This window comes from Tamandua tetradactyla, chromosome 10, assembly GCF_023851605.1.
Source record: "Tamandua tetradactyla isolate mTamTet1 chromosome 10, mTamTet1.pri, whole genome shotgun sequence".
In the NCBI taxonomy this organism is placed as follows: domain Eukaryota; kingdom Metazoa; phylum Chordata; class Mammalia; order Pilosa; family Myrmecophagidae; genus Tamandua; species Tamandua tetradactyla.
Genome location: NC_135336.1, coordinates 47,568,555 through 47,588,942, shown reverse-complemented (window position 1 = coordinate 47,588,942; position 20,388 = coordinate 47,568,555). Strand labels below are relative to the sequence as shown.

At 36.9% G+C, this 20,388-nt stretch overlaps 1 protein-coding gene across 1 annotated transcript; it reads left to right on the top strand.

Annotated features, from left to right (window-relative positions):
- Positions 1–1,311: 1,311 nt before the first annotated feature.
- Positions 1,312–10,827, top strand: LNP1 (leukemia NUP98 fusion partner 1). Its single transcript, XM_077117480.1, is given in 3 exon segments — positions 1,312–1,335; positions 4,811–5,041; positions 10,328–10,827. Coding segments are annotated over 3 exon segments (387 nt in total). The 3' UTR covers positions 10,460–10,827.
- Positions 10,828–20,388: the final 9,561 nt, after the last annotated feature.

Here is a 20,388-nt window from a genome sequence, read left to right as displayed (position 1 = left end):
TGGAAGAGTTTGAGCAGGATTGATACTAATTCTTCTTGGAATGATTCATAGAATTCATTTGTCTAGTATCTGCTCCTGGGCATGGGAGATGACTCCCAGGGATGAGTCCGGCCCTGTCACCATGGGATCAATAACATCATCCTTACCAAAGGGGGAAGAGAAGTGTAACAAATAAGGTATCAGTGGCAGAGAGAGTTCACATAGTCAAGAGGCTACTCTGGAGGTCACTCTTAATGCAAGCTTCAGTTAGACTTTGCTAACTATCATAACTTGCCTAACCCCAACCAAAACCATTCCAGCCAATCTTAAAGAACACCTAGGACAATGTGTAAGATTCTACAAAATTCCACGCAAAGTAACTTTAAAAAAACCTTCAACCTCTGTTGTGTTTTTTGATATGTCCTGCAACCTACAGGGGCCAGCCTCCCAGAACATCAGCTAGTTCCATCTCCCTACCCATATTACTGACAGCCCCTTCCAACATGAAAAAGTTAGAATGGGCATAGCCCAAATACCCCTAAAGTGTGGGATAGAAAGATTAAAGTTATGGCAGAGTTATACAGAGAAGATAGGGTTAACAAATGAGTATGATTGCTGAATCATTATATGGATATTTCTTTCAGCCCCCAGTGTCTTGGTGCAGCTAGAATTAAAAAATTAAAATTGTGGAATTGTAACCCATACCAAACCCTGAAATCTTTTTACGACTAACTGTTGTGTTGTGCTTTGAAAGGTATTGCTTTATTGTGTATATGCTATTTTTCACACACACACACACACAAACTGAGTGTGATGATAAAAAAATATTTATTTATTCCTTCTAGCCTCCAAGGTTCTGGAGCAGCTGGAAGGAAAAATTTGAGAGGATGGTATGGTAGCCCATAACAAACTCTGGGATCTGTCCTGTAACTACTTGTTGAAGAGTCCTTTGAAAACCATTGCTTTTTTTCTTTCTTTGCTTTGTATATATGCTATGTTATACAATAAAAAAGCTAAAAAAAAAAAAAAGTACGCAGGCGCCAACTTGAATGGGTTCCCACTGGCAAAATCTGGACAATTTGCATACAAAATTTAAAATTAAAGGTGTATAACTCATTGAATAAAGTAGACAAGCCATGAGTCTAAACTGATATTAATTAATGATCAATTAAATGTGTAAAACAATAAATAGGGAAGAAGGGAAAACTTTCCCTTATAGCAAAGTGCAGCTAAATAGTGTAAAGGAAATGATGGAGTTAGAAAATCACCATACAGCAACCATCATAATCACTGATTCATTGTAAGAATCATTAACGTGCTCTAAACTACTTAATGGATTCTAAAACTAGTGAAAAAGTAAGATATTTATACAGACACAAATTCTCTTCTAACAACATATGGGCTAATTACAAAGTTAAAAATATTAGCTTTACAATGGCAGACACCCCTTAACCAGATGATCAAAGTTAACATCCCCAGAATGGGACATACTGACATCATGTATTTCACAATATCATACTCTGAGAAGAGCACACTGTCACCTCAGTGGTCTTCCAGCCAAGAAGTCCACAACCTGAATCTGCTCTTGAGAAAATATCAGACCAACTTAAATTGAGGGATGTTATACAGAAATCACTGGACCATACAGAAATGACAATGTCATAAAAGACAAACAGAGACTAGAGAAATATTCTCGACTAAAGAAGACCTATAGAGACATAAAAACTGAAAGCAATACATGATCTTGGATCTGTTTTTCTCTTTATCTATTGCTGCAATGGACATTATTGGGACAATTAGGGAAATAAGAATTGGATCTATAGATTAGATAATAGTATCGATAATAGTATTAGATTAAATTAGATAATTGTGCTGTAGATTAGATAACAGTATTGTATCCATGTTAATTTTTTGATTTTGATCATTGCATTGCAGTTAGATAAGAGAATGTCTGTTTTTAGGAAGCATACTAAAGTAAATCTAGGAAAAAGGGCAACTTACTCAACTGATTCAGAAGATATATATATATATATATACATATACATATATACACACACATATGTATGTATGTATAGAGAGAAATAAGAATAAAACAATAGTGGTAAAATGTTAACATTTGGGGAATCTGAGTGAAGGGTAAATGAAAATTCTTTGTACTATTGTGCAACTTTTTCTTGATTCTGAAATTGTGATAAAATAAAAAGTTTTTTTAAAAAAGATACCAGTTTAGCTTCAATAGCATACACATCCTCTGTTCCCATATCCTTCTGTTTCTCCTCTTTCTGTTGTTTTGTTTCATTTTACTACTTTATAGTTTTGCATGTCAATTTCAAGAAGTATGCCTTTTTCTTCTTCAGTTATATTTTGATTCTTATATGAATTAGAGTAGCTCTGTATATTGAGGATACGGTATATTAGGTTTGGCATTTACATTTTGGTTAGCCTTATTGATGATCTTCATTTCTTCACACTACTCCAAGCCACTCTTTCCTGTCTTTTTTCTTTCCAACCTGCAGAATTCCCCTTATTAATTCTTGTAGGGATGATCTGTTGTTGACAAACTCTCTCAGGTTCTGCTTATCTGTGAATATGTTAAACTCTCTATCATTTTGAAGAACAATTTTGCCAGATAAAAAATTTTTGCCTGGAGTTTTCCTCTTTCAGTACCTTAAATATATCATGCCACTGCTTTCTCACCTCTATGGTTTCTGATGAGAAATAGGAACTCAGCCTTATTGAGGAGCCGTTGTATGGAATGAATTGCTTTTCTCCTTTTGCTTTCAGAATTCTCTATTATTTGGTGGTTGACATGCTGATTAGTATGTGTCTTGGAGTAAGTCTACTAGGATTTATTCTGTTTAGAGTACATTGATCTTCTTGGACATGTATATTTATGTCTTTCATAAATGTTAGGAATTTTTCAGCCATTATTTCCTAAAATATTCTTTTTGTCCTGTTTCCTTTCTCTTCCCTTTCTGGGTCACCCATGATGCATATATTTGTTTTATTCACGCTGCCACTCAAATCCCTGAGACACTGCTCAATTTTTATCTGTTCTTTTCTCTATCTATTCTTCTGACTGTATGATTTTGATAGTCCTGTCTTCTAGTTCACTGATTCTTTCTCCTGCTTGTTCAAATCTGCTGTTGTATGCCTCTAGTGTATTTTAAATCTCTACTATTGTGACTTTCATACCCATAATTTATTTTATGTTTCTTTTCATACTTTCATATTTTTTATGTTCACATATTGCCTTCTTAATCCTTTACCTCCTTATGTATATTTTCTGTCTTCTCCTTGAATTGATCTAGGCAATTAGTTTTAATATCTTTAATTAGTTGTTCCAACTTCTGAGCCTCTGTGAGGTTTTAATTGGTTCCCTTGGCTATGCCATATCTTACTGCTTTTTTTTAGCATGGTTTGTAAGTTTTTGGTGATTTCTAGGCATCTATTTATCTTAATAAGTTAACTCTGAAGGTCCATCTATCCTTCTTGTCTAGAGTTTTATTGTTGAAACATTTTGTCTTAAGGCTTTTATTTGATGCTTGGTCAGCTTATCAAGAACTTCAGAATAGCCTGTGTTTAATTGTTCAGATTTTTTCAGCTCTTCTTCATCTGATTTTTGCCCTGGATATGCAGTGCGATTTTTAAGATTGCTCTTTTTGTGCAATTCTTTCACCAGTGGGAACATCCTTTCCTCGGTTCCTTCTCTGGGAATTTTGATTTGTTTTGCTTGTCTTTGTGCAGACTTTTCTGTCTAGCTCCTATGATTTGTTTCAATCTTCTCCCTTTCTCAGTGCCTCATTTCCCTCACACTTTTTCATTCTGGAAACTGTTCTATCTTACAGCAGTTCAGTTTAACCCCACTTTTTATTTTTCACTTTTTTCTGTGAGGCTTTTCTGTCTTCAATATTTTTCATTATCAGGACATCTCACCATTGGTAGTAAAATAAGGTCAATTCAAAAGATGGGTCACTTCAGAAAAGTCCATTTTGCCTTTAGGTGTCCAACCAACTGAAACTGGATTGAGTGAGGACACAACAGTCCTTACCAGTCTTTCTATCAGGGTCTTTTTTTCTTTTTGCCCCTTTTATATGCAGCACTCCTCAGTGCCTTCTTTTCCACCCCCAGTCTCTGCAGACTTAGATCCCTGTGCCTAGATATGCATGGACTTCTCATTTACTGCTGTGATGGGAGGGAGCTGGGCCATGCTGCCTCTGTATGACTCCCAAGCTGATGGGGCTGAGGGAAGTTGAAGGGAATAGAAACTGACTGGCATCTGAGGTGGAATTCACCTGTCTGTGATTTTTCTGTTTTTCTACTTCTGCATTTGGAGTATCCTCTTCCAGTCTCTACCTTCCTCCAGAGTTCTAAGTTAGTGGAGTTTTTCATTTTATGTGCTAAAATTTTGGGGCAGCTTTTCAGGGGATGTCATATGTTGCCATTTTGATCAAAATACTTTCTTTGTAAGCCAGTTTGACTTGGGTTTGGTTTTGAGATTATGTGAAGTCCAAAATTGAGACATCAGCAAGGCAATGTTTTCTCCCTGAAGACTGTCATGTTTTGGGGCTGGCTGCTGAAGATTGTTGGTCCATGGATTTTCTGTCCCATGGTGATGCACATAGTGGCATCTCGTCCTCTCTATATACTTACTTTTTAAATCAACCAACTCTACTGCCTCATGGTAGAAGAAAGTTTTTACTGATCAAGAAGAATATTTCAGTTCATCACGGATTTATTTGTTTAGTAGTTTATAGATGTGCTAATATATCTCTGTGCTAATATAATATAATCCCTTTATATTGTGAAATCATTAACTCTGTTTTCCCAGTTCTCTGTGCTTTCCATAATTATATCATTTGACCATTACCATAGAAGGCTTTCTCATGAAGATCAGGAATTCTGATGCTGTAACCACATGAGGGATTACAGAAAATGCTTAGTGGATGGATTATTCAAGAAGCCACTGCAATCAAAAGGAGGAACCCATTCCAACATTCAGGAATTTTCTGAATCCTTTGAAGAGTAATTATATTTTAGGACCAAACACTCTATCTCTTTGGTATGGTACAGAACTATTTAATATTTAAAACATCCCAGGAAAAGAAACCCAAAAGGTTTTTTTCTGTCTAAGTTTAGGGAGAACAAATATAAGACCTTCTTCATTTATCATTTCTTGGTGATAAGATCTTTGAAAAATGACATCTTAGGTTAGCCCAGATGCACATAGATTTTTTTTTGTTTTATTGAATACATTTGGTGTAGGTAGAATTCCTGGAGAGTATATGGATAGTTTTTCTACTTAGGTCCTATAGTTCTTTGAGTTTGCTTTCATCATCCTTATAAATGACTGTGATCATTCTCCTTTAACTATTTGAAGAGAAGAACTGCCACTAATGCCCCTCTCTTTTGATGTTTTATCCAGTAGCAAATAGTCTATAATGGTGTTCTGTTTTACTATACTTTTAGTAAGCACTCAGAAGGAACCTCTGTGTGCTATCTAGTGAGTATCCAGTGGTAGGAGTGGTCCATGTGCTCGCCTCATGGGTGTCTAAGTAAAGCATGAGACTGAAGTAGGCATGAAATGGGGAAATATTAGAAATTCCACTCATTTTGCCAAACTTGATTTATAAATTAGAGATAAATTAATTAGGGGCAGGGTAAGGTTTCAGCTCTGCAACATGATTACTGAATGGCCATTAGAAAAATTCTTCTTTTTTGTGGGTCTCTTTTGTTTTTGCAAAACAAGAATAATATGTTACTGCAAGTAGTAGACCGAGCAAATCACTTAAACTTTGTGTATTGATTTTTGGTTCTTTAGCTTATTCTGTGAATCACAGATGAAGACACTTGGGTGCTTCCTACATGCCTGTCCATCCAGGCACAATGTTATACCTCGCAGGCTGTTGGGACTGTCACCATGCATATTTGCCTTGCAGGTGGCTCCTCACAGAGTGGATCTGTGTATCTATGATTCCCCTTCAAGAGGTGGCTTTCTCTACCTGATTATGAGAGGAATAGGAAGGAAGAATAGTGAACAGCTGCCACTATAATAGATCTTATGAAGAGTTTCTGGGTTTTTTTTCTTATTATTGTTTATTTTGTATTTTTTAGGCTCATAGAAATGTTGCCAGAAAAGTGCAAAGAACTCCCGTACACTCTTCACCAGATTCTCTCCAAATGTTAACGTGTTATCATATTTTCCCTCCCTGCTTCTCCCACTTTCCCCCACCCTGAAACAAGGACACAGAAACATTCTCTTATATAACCACAGCGCAATGATTAAACTTAGGAAATTAACACCAATATAATACAATTATCTAATCTGTAGACCTTATGCATATTTCCTTGACCCAGTGATATTATTTATAGTGAAATTTTGGATTGTGTTGCAACCAATTTTCATGCCCTTTAGTCTACTGGAAGAGTTTCTCAGTGTTTGTTTTTCATGACATTGACATTGTTTTCTTTATTAGAGAAGTTATAGGTTTACAGAAAATCATGCATAAAATACAGTATTTCCTTATACCGCCCTATTATTAACAACTTGTATTGGTGTGGAACATGTTAAAATTGATGAAAGCACATTTTTATAATTGTACTATTAACTACAGTTTATGGTTTAACTTAGGGTTCAATGTTTGTGTAGTATAGTTCCATGGATTTAAAAAAACAATCTTATTCTGTTACCATATATACAACCTAACTGTATTCAAATATAAATTTCATTGCTACTAATTATGTTCACAATGATGTGCTACCATCACCACCATCCTTACCAAAACATTTCCATCATTCCAAATAGGAACTCCATATATTTTAAGTCTTAACTTCCCATTCCCTGTCCCCACCTCATCCCCTGGTAACCTAATTTTCTTGATTCCGATTCTAGGAATTTGCTTATTCTAATTATTTTGTATCACCGATATCATATATTTGTCCTTTTGTGTCTGGCTTATTTTACTCAACATGATGTTTTCAAAGTTCTTCCATGTGGTCATATGTATCAGAACTTGATTCATTTTAAAGCTGAATAATATTTCCTTGTATATATATACCACGATATATTTATCTGTTCAGCAGTTAATGGACAGTTGGGTTGCTGATGTCTTTTGGAAATTGTGAAAAATGCCACTGTGAACATCAGTGTGCAAATATCTGTTCAAGTTCCTGCTTACGATTTTTTTTTTTTTTTTAGGTATTGTATTAGTTAGGGTTCTCTAGAGAAACAGAATCAATATGGAACACTCACAAATATAAAATTTATAAAAGTGTCTCACGTGACTGCAGGAAAGCAGATCCAAAATCCGCAGGGCAGGCTGTGAAGCTGACGACTCCGATGGAGGGTCTAGATGAACTCCACAGGAGATGCTCACCAGCTGAAGCAGGAATAGAGCCTGTCTTTTCTGGATCTTCCTTAAAAGGCTTTCTGTGATTAGATTAAGCATCGCTCATTGCATAAGACACTCCCCTTTGGTTGATTACAAATGGAATCAGCTGTGGATGCAGCCAACGGGATCAGATCTAATTCTATGAAATGTCATCATTGCAACAGACAGGACAGCACTTGCCCAACCACACAAACAGGTACCACAACTTGGCCAAGTTGACACATGAACCTGACCATGAGGGGTATATACCTGATAGTGGATTTGTTAGTGTGGTAGTTAGGTTCAGGTGTCAAATTGGCCAGATGATGATTGCTTGTTCTGTTTGAGGACTTGAGTCATTAGCATGTGAAATTCATCTGTGGCTGATTACATCTGCAGTCAGCTAAAGGGAGTGCCTTCCTCAATGAGTGATGTTTAATTTAATTAGCTGGAGGTTTAAAAGATGGAGATCAGAAGAGAGCTCAATGCAGCATAGCACAAGGAGCTCAGTATACTTTATCTCAGCACTAGCAACTCAGCCCAGATGTTTGGAGATGCAGAAAGGAATCACCCTGTGGAAAGCCGTTGGAACCCAGAAGCCAGGAGAGAAGGCCAGCAGATGTCACCATGTGCCTTCCCCTGTAATGGAGAACCTGAGATGAAAGTTAGCTGTATTAATCTGAAGAACTGTAGGTTTTTAACTAAATAAATTCCCTTTTATTAAAAGCTGATCTATCTCTGTTGTGTTGCATTCTGGCAGCTTTGGCACGCTAAAACAGTTAGGTCATATGGTAATTCTAAATGTTCTGAGGAATGACCAAATTGTCTTCCACAACAGTTATACCATTTTCATTGCCACCAGCAATGAATGAATGTTCCTATTTCTTCACATCCTCCCCAACACTGATATTTTCCATTTTTAAAAACTCTAATGAGTGTGAAAAGGTATATCATTGTGGTTTTGATTTGCAATTTGATGTCTAATAATGCTGAGCATCTATTCATGTGCTTTCTGACTTCTTTCATATCTCCTTTGGAAACATGTCTATTTGGATCTTTTGCCCATTTTTAAATAGGTTTTTAATCTTTTTTATATAAAATTGAAGGATTTCTTTATATATTCTGAAAACTAACCTTTATTAGCTATGTGGTTTCCAAATATTTTCTCCCATTGTGTAGGTTGTCCTTTCCCTTTCATACCAAATTCCTTTCAGGCCCAAAAGTTTTAAATTTTGATGAGGTCTCATTTGTGTACTTTTTCTTTTGTTGCTAGTGCTTTGGGTGTAAAGTCTAAAAATCATGGCCTAAAACAATATCCTGAAGATGCTTCCCTATGCTTTCTTCTAGAAGTTTGACAGATCTAGCTCTTATATTTAGGTCTCTAATCCATTTTGAGTTGATTTTTGTGTATGGTATGAGATAGGGCCTTCTTATTTCTTACAAATGGAGATCTGTATTACCCAGCATCATTAGTTGAAGAGACTATAGTTCCCCAATTGAGTGGTGTCTGCCCCCTTGTCCAAATCAGTTGAACGATAAATGTGAGGGTTGATTTTTTAGCTTTCAATGCAATTCCATTGGTCTATACATCTGTTCTTGTGTCAGTACTAGTCTGTTTTGTTTACTGTGGTTTTGTAATAAATTAAATGATCATGAAGTGTGAGTCCTCCAACTTCATTATTCTTTTTCAAGATGGTTTTAGCTATTCAAGGCCCCTTACACTTCCATGTAAATTTGATGATTGTCTTGCCATTTCTGCAATTTTTGGATTTTGATTAGCAGGAATTGAACTTATAGATTGCTTTGGGTAGGACTGACATCTTAACGATATTTAGTCTTCAATCCATGAACATGGAATATCCTTATTTTCCTTTTCAATAGTATCTCAGCTTCATTGTTCACTTCACTTTCTGACTTTAATCAATGTAATGAAATGGATAGAAATGAAGCAATCTATATCTAAAAACAATTTAACACTGTACTGTAGTTAAAGCCACTGCAATAAATAAAGACCTTCATAACTCAAATTATAGGCCTGAGTCATAACTTTGCTCAATTGACCACCATTCACTATTGCATATGCTCATTCATATACACTCAGGGATTCTCTTATGTTCCTGCTCAAGTGGGAAAAATATAAACAATGATTTTACCTATTTATTTTATGAAATAGAAGTGTAAGTGGATGACATAACCATAATTTTCAATGCCATCCTTTTGTCAGTACTAAATAATCCCTCAGAAAATCACTTGCTGACATCAAAACTAAACAAGTACCCTGCTCCCCAAACAATTCCCAATATACAAGCCTGCTTAAGTTATCATAGCACTTATCACTGTTTGTTATTTTCTTGTTTCCTTTTAGGTTTGTTTATTGATTGTCTCCACCAAAGTGTAATATCTAGGCTGTAAGACCTCTATTATTTAGTGCTGTATCTCCTGATACTAGAACACTATGTAAGCAATAGATCAATGAATAAATGTGGAGTCCTGGGCAAATGGTTAGGGAATATTGATCTAGTTGGATATCATTCCTTGATATTTCATTCTTCTCTTGGTCCTCACATTAAAACTTGATATACACTTTATTATTGATGCAGTTTAAGATAGTAGATACCCAGGAAGCTTAGAAACATTCTGTGTGTGATCTCACTTGTCACTTTCCAAGAAGCACAAGGAGACTATTAATTTTATTGTACTGTGAAATCACATCCATCAGTGAGTCAGGGCCAAAGAGTCAGAGTCAGGTACAGGTTAATTTTCTTCACCTAGATTATTTGTTGATGTCTGAGCACCTCATTTCCTTTAGTTTATGAGTAAAACCTTTAGCAACATACTTAGATTAGCTTAATGATAATTTATTACCAGAAACCAAGAAGTATGGGTCTGTTGAATAAGCATTTCCAATTGTTAGGAGAAAAGTGGAGTGTTGTTAGCTGTCAATGAATCTCTTCTCTTTTCTGATCCTTCTCTTTCAGGGACCTGAGAGCAAAAAGGAGAGAAATGAAAGAGATTGTCTAAGTATGGAGACAAGATCCCACAAGGAAGTGAAAGAATGAAGGGGCTCTAGGAAGGAAGAACATAGAGAAGTATATATGATCCCCTGGTAAAAATAAAAAAGGGGGCCCAAATAATACTTTGTTTTCACATCATGACTACAGTTGTTCATGTAGTCATGAGCCCCAATATTCCATGCTAGGAGCTGGGGTGGCAGCTATGAAAGACTGTCTGCAGATGTCAACTGATTGAAGTTGGCGCCTGGTTCAGCTGCTTCTCAAGATGACTTATTTCATGCTCCAGCTGCTTCTGGCAACTTAGCTGTAGGTGCAATCTGCTTTATTGCCCTTTTATGGGAACAAAAAGAATCAGAGGTGTTTTAATAAAGTAAGTCTTGAAAATGTAAAGAAAGATATTTAAAGAGCTGCCCACACATTGTCATCAACCCTTCTTCCATGTCAACCTCACAAATAATCTTAAATAAAAGTCATTAATATGACTTTAAGTTTACTTCCTCATTAGAGATAATTATGTAAGTATGTCTAATGACCATCATTTAATGACACTGGTAATTAATATGCCAAATAATATAAAGTGCTTTAAAACATTACTTCAAATAAATCTAACCCCTCTGAGGTGGGGCCTTTAATTCTCTTTCTGGAGGAGGAAATGGAAGTTTAAAAAGGTTCAGTAACTTCCTAATGTAGTGGCAGAATTAGGGCCAGAACTCAGTTTATTCTGACCCCAGAGTGCATGCTCCTAACCTGAGGTGGGACCTTTGTTTCCATTTAGAAGCAGATCTAAACTTGGTATTTGTGTGATGCGCGTGTGAATGAGCAGGATGCAAGTGTGGAAAAACAGGAGTGGGGGTAGATTATTATTTTGATTATGTGCGGGACTGATTCTCTGAGATCAGCCTTATGCTCTGGGGACTCAATTTATGAGGCTATATTTTGTTTCTTAGAGAAAAGTACTGGAATTTTCTAATATCTTCTCTATTTATTCTGTCTTTGTCATGGATCTTCAAAGGCCAAGGGCAGTTAGATTTCCATTTTGTGACAAATATCTCCCCAAACTACTAATTTTAAATAATTCTGTAATTAATTGTTTATGTGAGATGCAAACTAATTTTGACATAAACAATAGAGAGAAGAAAAAGGGGAAAGGAAAAAGGAGAGGAAAACAATGAAAGATAAAAAAATTAATGATCTTTGACTTGCCTTTTTTCAATTTTTGTACGACCTATGCCTTCTATTCTGCACTGATACTTTCATGAGGCCTTTTTCACACAGATAATGAAAGATGACTTTAAGCTATCAAATGGTGGCTTTTGTCTGTTAACTGCCATTACTGAGAGGTAAGGCTAGGCCTGACTTGCTTTGAGGAGTGCATTGTGTTGAAGTGAAGATTGGAAGATAGTTATTTCTCCACTCTTGTTTTGAGTACTTCTCAAACTAGCCCCGAATTCTCAGATTTGGGGACAGTTTGCTTATCTACCCTTGCCCTCCACCTGGCTGGTTGGAGAGTGGCCCACTCTTGGGGAGGGGAGAAGCCCAAACTGTTTGTTTTTCCTCAGCCCACTGGAGGGATGGTTGAGCCAGTAGCCACTTCCTCCAGCTAGGATGCCTGTGAAGCTTCTTCCCCACTTGAAAAAAGTCATGATTTGGAATTTTATAACATTTTTATCAAACTGTAAGTCCTTTTATTTCAACATACTTTCAGGACACAGCACTGAGGGTATGAATGGTGAGAGTGCCTGAAAGTGAAGGTGCCAAGCAAGGCTGTTCCTATACTTTATAATCAGGGAATAATATGTATGTATTGCTTCTTTCATGAAACTATCCTTTGTTAAATACTTGAATTTGAAAATATTAAATTTAATTTTATTTACCTAACTTGTACCAAGTCCTTTAGCTTTTATTATTTTTATTATGTACTTTTATTCACTGTTTAAAAAAGTATAGTTTATTGCCTTTTTTATATCACAAAACAATGCTCACTCAAAATCAAAAATACAGTTAAGGTATGAAAATTAAAAGCCTGTTGTTCTACATATTCAGTGTCAAATATAGTTAATGCCTTGTTATGCCCTTCAAGAATGTTATCTGTGTGTACATGTGCACATAAACACACATAAAAGACTTGTTTTCAGACATGAGCTCATTCAGTTAACAATGTATCATTAACATCTTTCTAAATAAGTCTATTACACAATTTCTAATGGTTTCTTTCCAACAGCCTTTAAACCATGCTCAAGTCTCTTCCATCTAAAAACCTTCTTTCATAATATAGTAATTTACATTGAAACTCAATAGTTGTATCTTAATTATCTTCCCTTTCATAGAAAATTATGAAGTTATCTACATTTCTCCCTTAATTTTCAGTCTACTGCAATTTGACTTCTATTTCTACCTTTTGTAGAAACTGTTCTCATTGAGGTCACCCATGATCTCCTTAGTGTCAATTCTGTAAAAACACCTACTTCACCTTCTGGCAGCATTTGCTATTGCTGACCCTTCTATCCCTCTTGAAGCTCTTTCTTTGGTGGTTATTACTCAACATTCTTCTGGTTTTCCTTGTAACTCTCCTGCTGCTCCTAGTTGGTCTTCAATGAAGGACCTTTATACCTTAAATATTGGTTTTACTCAGGTCTGTGCCTCGACACTTGTCTCACTCTCCTTATTCCCTTTGGGCAATATCATACATTCCCATAGCTTCAGCTCCCTATGTGCAGATGATTCCCAAATGTATCCCTGTGGTGCAGACCTCTCCCCTGAGCACCAGGCTCATCTACAGAACTTCCCCTGGGACATATAACCAGGTGAAGGTTTCACAGGTTTCTTAAACATATATTTTAAAGGTAAACCATTATTTCCTTCCCTGACTGCTTCCAACCTCCTTTCCCTCCTCCTGTGTTTTGCATTTCAGTGAACTGTGGCATCATTTATCAGTTCAAGCAAGAACATGGTTGAGGAGTTGGGCATCATGTCAACTTGTGCACTCTTCTCTCATTCTCCACATCCAAATAATCATCACCTTCTACTTATTTTGCCTCCTAAATATTACTTGTTTCTATCCAATTCTCTCCATTCTCATTGCTACTACCCATTTCAGACCTGTTTCACTGGTTTTGATTCTGACAAGAGGCTCCTAAGTGAGCCCTTTGCTACCAGTTTAGCCACATTGTTGTCAGAAGAATTGTTGTAAAATGAAAATCTGATCATTTTATCCCCTTGTTTGTAGCCTTCAATGACTTCCTGCTGATTTTAGGAAAGTTGTTTGGTCCCTTATTATGGCTTGTAAGACCCTACATGATCAGGAGCTGTGCTGTCCAATACAGTAGCCATGTGGCTGTTGAGCACTTGAAATACAGCTACTCTGAATTGAGATGTGCTACAAATGTAAAATACACAATGAATTTCTAAGACTTAGTACAAAAAAAAAAGCTAAATATCTCAACAATTTTTTATATTGACTACATGTTGAAATAATATTTTGGTTAAATAAAATTTATTATTAAAATTTATTTAACCAGTTTTTTTCCCTTTTTTTCTTCGTGGCTACTAGAAAATTTAAAATTTCACATATAGCTCACATTATATTTCTATTGGACAGTACTGATCTATATCCTGCCTAACTTTTTAGCCTCATTTTGAATCTTATTTTTCAAATTTTACTGAACTTAAAAAGTCCTGGAATTTATTAGTCCATTTGTGTTATTTTGAGTTAATTGGTCTAATACTATTTACGGCAATTTAAGAAGTATATTGTACCCCAATATACCCCTACTTCCTACTTTCCGCCTCCCTCTCTCCTTCACTTTATCCCTTACTTTCTTCTTCCATTCCTCTCTTTCTTCCTTCTTCCATGCTTCCCTTTCCAAATAAAGATGTCTTTGTCCATATATGTTCTTTTCTGTGCTATAGTATACTTCCTGTAGGTTTGAGCATACAATGTAGTTATTTCCCTGCATGCCTGTCTCCCATCTAGACTGAATTCTTGGTGGCAGGAACCATGTCTTAATCATCTTTGCATTTCCTTAACCTAATAGAATACTACTGCACACTAGTGACTCTTTCTTTGTCTATATATAGTTTGAGGGTGTGACTTTAAATACCAGGACCAGTAAAACTAGAATTAATTTTGCCTATTTTAGACAAGACATCATGATGTCTGGTCTGTGGCTAGACACTCTGGCTTCTCTGTGACCAACATTACCTGTCCAAATGTTGGTTCAATCCTGCCCCCTAGAGTAATGTAACCAGAGCATCTTGACAATAATGCATAACTGTGCTAAGTTCATCATTTTGACACCTGACTTTTCTAGGGGACTGTCGCTTTCTGTTTTATATGCTTTGTATTGTTTGAAAATGGTCAAATATTACTTTCACAAGTTAAAAACACATTTTAGCAGGGAGATGATTAGCTATAAATTCAATTTTTCATTCTAAAAGAGAATTTCTGTCTTTACGTCAGCCAGCCAGTTTCTCCTGGTGAATCATCAAAACTTTCACTGGAGTTCCCAACTTGTGAACTGTCTTATAGAATTCAGACTTGTTAATCCTCACAGTTACATGAACGAATTCCTATAATAAATCTCATAATATATACAAACATAAATATTCTGTCAAATCTGTTTATCTGAAGAACCCTGACTAATACACTTATGATCTCTAAGCCTCTCCTTTGTTTGCTAATTTCCAGGATTCATTTGTTCAATCAACAAGGGTTTTTTTGATGGCTTGCCAAATGCTGGGGATATAGCTGTGAGCAAAACGTACTAAAATCCCTGTCATCAAGGATCTTACATTCTACTGAAGAAAACATATATATATATATATATATATTTTTTTTTTTTTAAACTTTTAAAAAATTTTTTTAATATATACATATAAGGCAAAGAAAAAAACAAGCAATAGTTTTCAAAGCACTCTTCAACAAGTAGTTACAGGACAGATCCCACAGTGTGTCATGGGCTACCATCCGTCATCTCAGATTTTTCCTTCTCACTGCTCCAGAATATAGGAGGCTAGAAGGAATAAATATTTTTCATCATCACAATCAACTTTTTTTCTTTTTTGTGAAAAATAATATATATACAAAAAAGCAATAAATTTCAAAGCACAGCAAAACATTTAGTTATAGAACAGATTTCAGAGTTTGGTATAGGTTACAATTCTACAATTTTCATTTTTACTTCTAGCTGCTCTAAGACACTGGAGACCAAAAGAAATATCCATATAATTATTCAGCAATCATACTCATTTTTTAAAACCCACCTTCTCTGTATAACTCCACTATCACCTTTGAACTTTCTATCTCATACTTTAGGGTATTTGGGCTATGTCCATTCTAACTTTTTCATGTTGGAAGGGGTTGTTAATAGTAAGGGGTAGGGAGATGGAATAAGCTGATGTTTTGGAGAGGCTGCAACCTCTAGGTTGCAGGACTTATCTCATCCAGGGTCCCATCTGGAGGTTGTAGGTTTCTGGAAAGCTACCCTAGGACATGGAACCTTTGTAGAATCTTATATATTGTCCTTGGTGTTCTTTAGGATTGGCTGGAATGGTTTTGGTTGGGGCTTGGCAAATTATGATAGGGTAGCAATATCTAACAGAAGCTTGCATAAGAGTAACCTCCAAAGTAGCCTCTAGACTCTATTTGAACTCTCTCAGCCCTTGATACCTTATTTGTTACACTTCTTTCCCCCCTTTTGATCAGGATGGCATTGTTGATCCCATGATGCCAGGACCAGACTTATCCCTGGGAGTCATCTCTCACATCACCAGGGGAGTTTCACCCCTGGATGTCATGTCCCAGATAGTGGGGAGGGCAATGATTTCACTTTGCCCTTAGTGAAAGTTGGGCTTAGAGAGAATGAGGCCACATCTGAGCCACAAAAGAGGCCTTCCAGAAGTAACTCTTAGACATACCTATAGGTAGGCTAAGCTTCTCCACTACATACATAAGCTTCACAAGAGCAAGTCTCAAGATCAAGGGCTTGGCCTATTGATTTGGGTGTCTCTAATGTTTGACACAGTATCAGGGGTTTCCCTGTTGGTAAAGTTTAATAGTTTCATATTTTTTCTCCCATCCCTCAAGGGACTTCACCAGTACCCTTTGATTATCTGCTTAATATATTCTAGGATGTATCCAGGCATTATATTAAGCTATACAGGCTTAAAGGCCCTAATTCTTATTCTGGGCTCCCTGTGTTTCCAGACAGGTTGTTTAAATGAGCTCTCCAGACAGGTTGAGTTAGATTATGTGCTACAGAAAATTTATGTTTTGGAAAAAATAAACCTTTATTTCTTTGGTCTCAAAGAGTAGGTGAAGTTCTAAAATATAGACAATGTCTTCATTTTTTTTAATGTGCAGGCTCCAGGAATCGATCCCAGATCTCTGGCATGGCAGGCAAGAATTCTGCCACTGAGCCACCATTGCCCACCCAACAATATCTTTCTTTCTTTCTTTTTTTTAACATTTTTTAAAAGTTTTTATTGTGGTAATATATATATGCAAGGTAAAATTTCCCATTTTTACCACGTTCGAGTATACAATTTAGTGGTATTAATTGCATCCACAGTGCTGTGCTAAAGTTCCCACCATCCATTAGCAAAACTTTTCCATCACTCCAAGCAGAAACCCTGCACCAATTAAGCATTAATTCTCTGTTTCTCACTTCCACCCTCCATCCCTGGTAACCTATCATCTATTTTCTGTCTCTATGAATTTGTGTGTTCTAGTCATTTCATATACTTGAAATCATACACCCTCTGTCCTTTTGTTATTTCACTCAACTTGATGTCTTCAAGTTTCATCCATATTGTTGCATGAATCAGAACCTCATTTCTTTTTCTGGGTGCAGGTCTTGTCTCCTGTTCCTACCACCTTTAAAAAAAAATAAAATTTCGGGAGGGCCACAGTGGCTCAGCAGGCAGAGTTCTCACCTGCCATGCCCGAGACCCGGGTTCGATTCCCGGTGCCTGCCCAGGCAAAAAACAAACAAACAAACAAAAAAAAACTTTCAATTTCAGAACATTTTTAAATTTACACAAAAATGCCAAAGAGATTTACCGAAAGTTCCCTCAAATCATATCCACACCCAGGTTTCCCCACTGATAATATCTGTATTAGAGTGATGCATTCGTTATCATTAATGAATCAAATATTGATTCATTATTATTTAACTGAAGTCCACTCTTTATTCAGATTTCCTTAGTTTTTATCTAATATCCTCTTTCTGTTCCAGGACCCCAGTCAGGACGCCCTGTTATATTTAATTGTCATGTCTCCTTAGGCTCGTCTTGACTGGGACAGCTCCTCAGACTTTCCATGTTGTTGATGTCCTGGGCAGGGACAGGATGTCCTGGGCAGGGATCCCTTGTTGTTGAGGGGTGCAGGGCAGGTGTGTGGTTGGATGCTGCTCTGCTGGAAGTTGTCTGATTTTTTTTTTTAATTTTTTTTTTATTAATCAAAAAAAAAAAAGAAATTAACACAACATTTAGAAATCATTCCATTCTACACATGCACTCAGTAATTCTTAGTATCATCACATAGATGTATGATCATCATTTCTTAGTACATTTGCATCGATTTAGGAAAAGAACTAGCAAAACAGCAGAAAAAAATATAGAATGTTAATATAGAGAAGAGAATTAAAATAATAATACTAATAAAAAATATATATATATAAAAAAAGGAAAAAGAAAAAAACAAAAACAAAAGATACAAACAAACAAACAAAAAACCATATTTCAGGTGCAGCTTCATTCAGTGTTCCAACATAGTTACATTACACTTAGGTATTATTGTGCTGTCCATTTTTGAGTTTTTGTATCTAGTCCTGTTGCACAGTCTGTATCCCTTCAGCTCCAATTACCCATTATCTTACCCTGTTTCTAACTCCTGCTGGTCTCTGTTACCAATGATATATTCCAAGCTGATTCTCGAATGTCGGTTCACATCAGTGGGACCATACAGTATTTGTCCTTTAGTTTTTGGCTAGACTCACTCAGCATAATGTTCTCTAGGTCCATCCATGTTATTACATGCTTCATAAGTTTAGTCTGTCTTAAAGCTGCATAATATTCCATCGTAGGTATACGCCACAGTTTGTTTAGCCACTCATCTGTTGATGGACATTTTGGCTGTTTCCATCTCTTTGCAATTGTAGATAATGCTGCTATAAACACTGGTGTGCAAATGTCCATCTGTGTCTTTGCCCTTAAGTCCTTTGAGTAGATACCTAGCAGTGGTATTGCTGGGTCGTAATCCATTCTGCAAGTCTATGTCTTTTGATTGGGAAATTCAGTCCATTAACTTTTAGTGTTATTACTGTTTGGATAATATTTTCCTCTACCATTTTGGCTTTTGTATTATATATATCATATCTGATTTTCCTTCTTTCTACACTTTACTCCATACCTCTCTCTTCTGTCTTTTTGTATCTGACTCTAGTGCTCCCTTTAGTATTTCTTGCAGAGCTGGTCTCTTGGTCACAAATTCTCTCAGTGACTTTTTGTCTATAAATGTTTTAATTTCTCCTTCATTTTTGAAGGACAATTTTGCTGGATATAGAAGTCTTGGTTGGCAGTTTTTCTCTTTTAGTAATTTAAATATATCATCCCACTATCTTCTAGCTTCCATGGTTTCTGCTGAGAAATCTACACATAGTCTTATTGGGTTTCCCTTGTATGTGACAGATTGTTTTTCTCTTGCTGCTTTCAAGATCCTCTCTTTCTCTTTGACCTCTGACATTCTAACTAGTAAGTGTCTTGGAGAACGCCTATTTGGGTCTATTTTCTTTGGGGTGTGCTGCACTTCTTGGATCTGTAAATTTAGGTCTTTCATAAGAGTTGGGAAATTTTCAGTGATAATTTCTTCCATTAGTTTTTCTCCTCCTTTTCCCTTCTCTTCTCCTTCTGGGACACCCACAACACGTATATTTGTGCGCTTCATATTGTCATTCAGTTCCCTGATCCCCTGCTCAAGTTTTTCCATTCTTTTCCCTATAGTTTCTGTTTCTTTTTGGAATTCAGATGTTCCATCCTCCAGTTCACTAATTGTAGCTTCTGTCTCTTTAGATCTACCATTGTAGGTATCCATTGTTTTTTCCATTTTTTCTTCTTTGTCCTTCACTCCCATAAGTTCTGTGATTTATTTTTTCAGATTTTCTATTTCTTCTTTTTGTTCAGCCCATGTCTTCTTCATGTCCTCCCTCAATTTATTGATTTGGTTTTTGAAGAGTTTTTCCATTTCTGTTCGTATATTCAGCATTAGTTGTCTCAGCTCCTGTATCTCATTTGAACTATTGGTTTGTTCCTTTGACTGGGCCATATCTTCACTTTTCCGAGCGTCATCCATTATTTTCTGCTGGTGTCTGGGCATTTGATCAGATTTCCCTGGGTGTGGGACCCAGCTGGTTGAAAGGTTTTTCTGTGAAATCTCTGGGCTCTGTTTTTCTTTTCCTGCCCAGTAGGTGGCGCTCGTGGCGCTTGTCTGTCTGCGGGTCCCACCAGTAAAAGATGCTGTGGCTCCTTTAACTTGCCAATCCGAATCTCGCAGTCGGCCCTGGAAACCCCGCGTGGAGGGGGGGGGTCGCCGGCCGCCGCAGCTTGGGGGAGTGCCAGTTCAAATTGCCCAGCTGGCCCGAGATGCCAAGCGTGGTGGGAGGGCCCCGCTATCCAATGTTCCCAGTCAGACCAGGGAGCCACGTGCGTGGAGGGGACCCCAGTCGCCAGCCGCCCCGGCCGGGAAAACGTGCGCCCCTCGGGTATCTCACCGCAGCAGATTCTCCCTGCCCATTCAGCCGTTCCAGAATGGGGTACACTGTCTTTTTGGTCTCTGTCGTGGCTCCGGGAGCTGTTTCGTATTGTTTCTGTTTCTTTAGTTGCTGTTCTGGAGGAGGAACTAAGACCCGCGCGTCTTACTAAGCCGCCATCTTCTCCGGAAGTCCAACAATATCTTTCTTAACCCTGTGTTCTGAATTACCTTAATCCCGACCTCATCAGCTTTATTCTTATCTCTAAATACCAGGTTA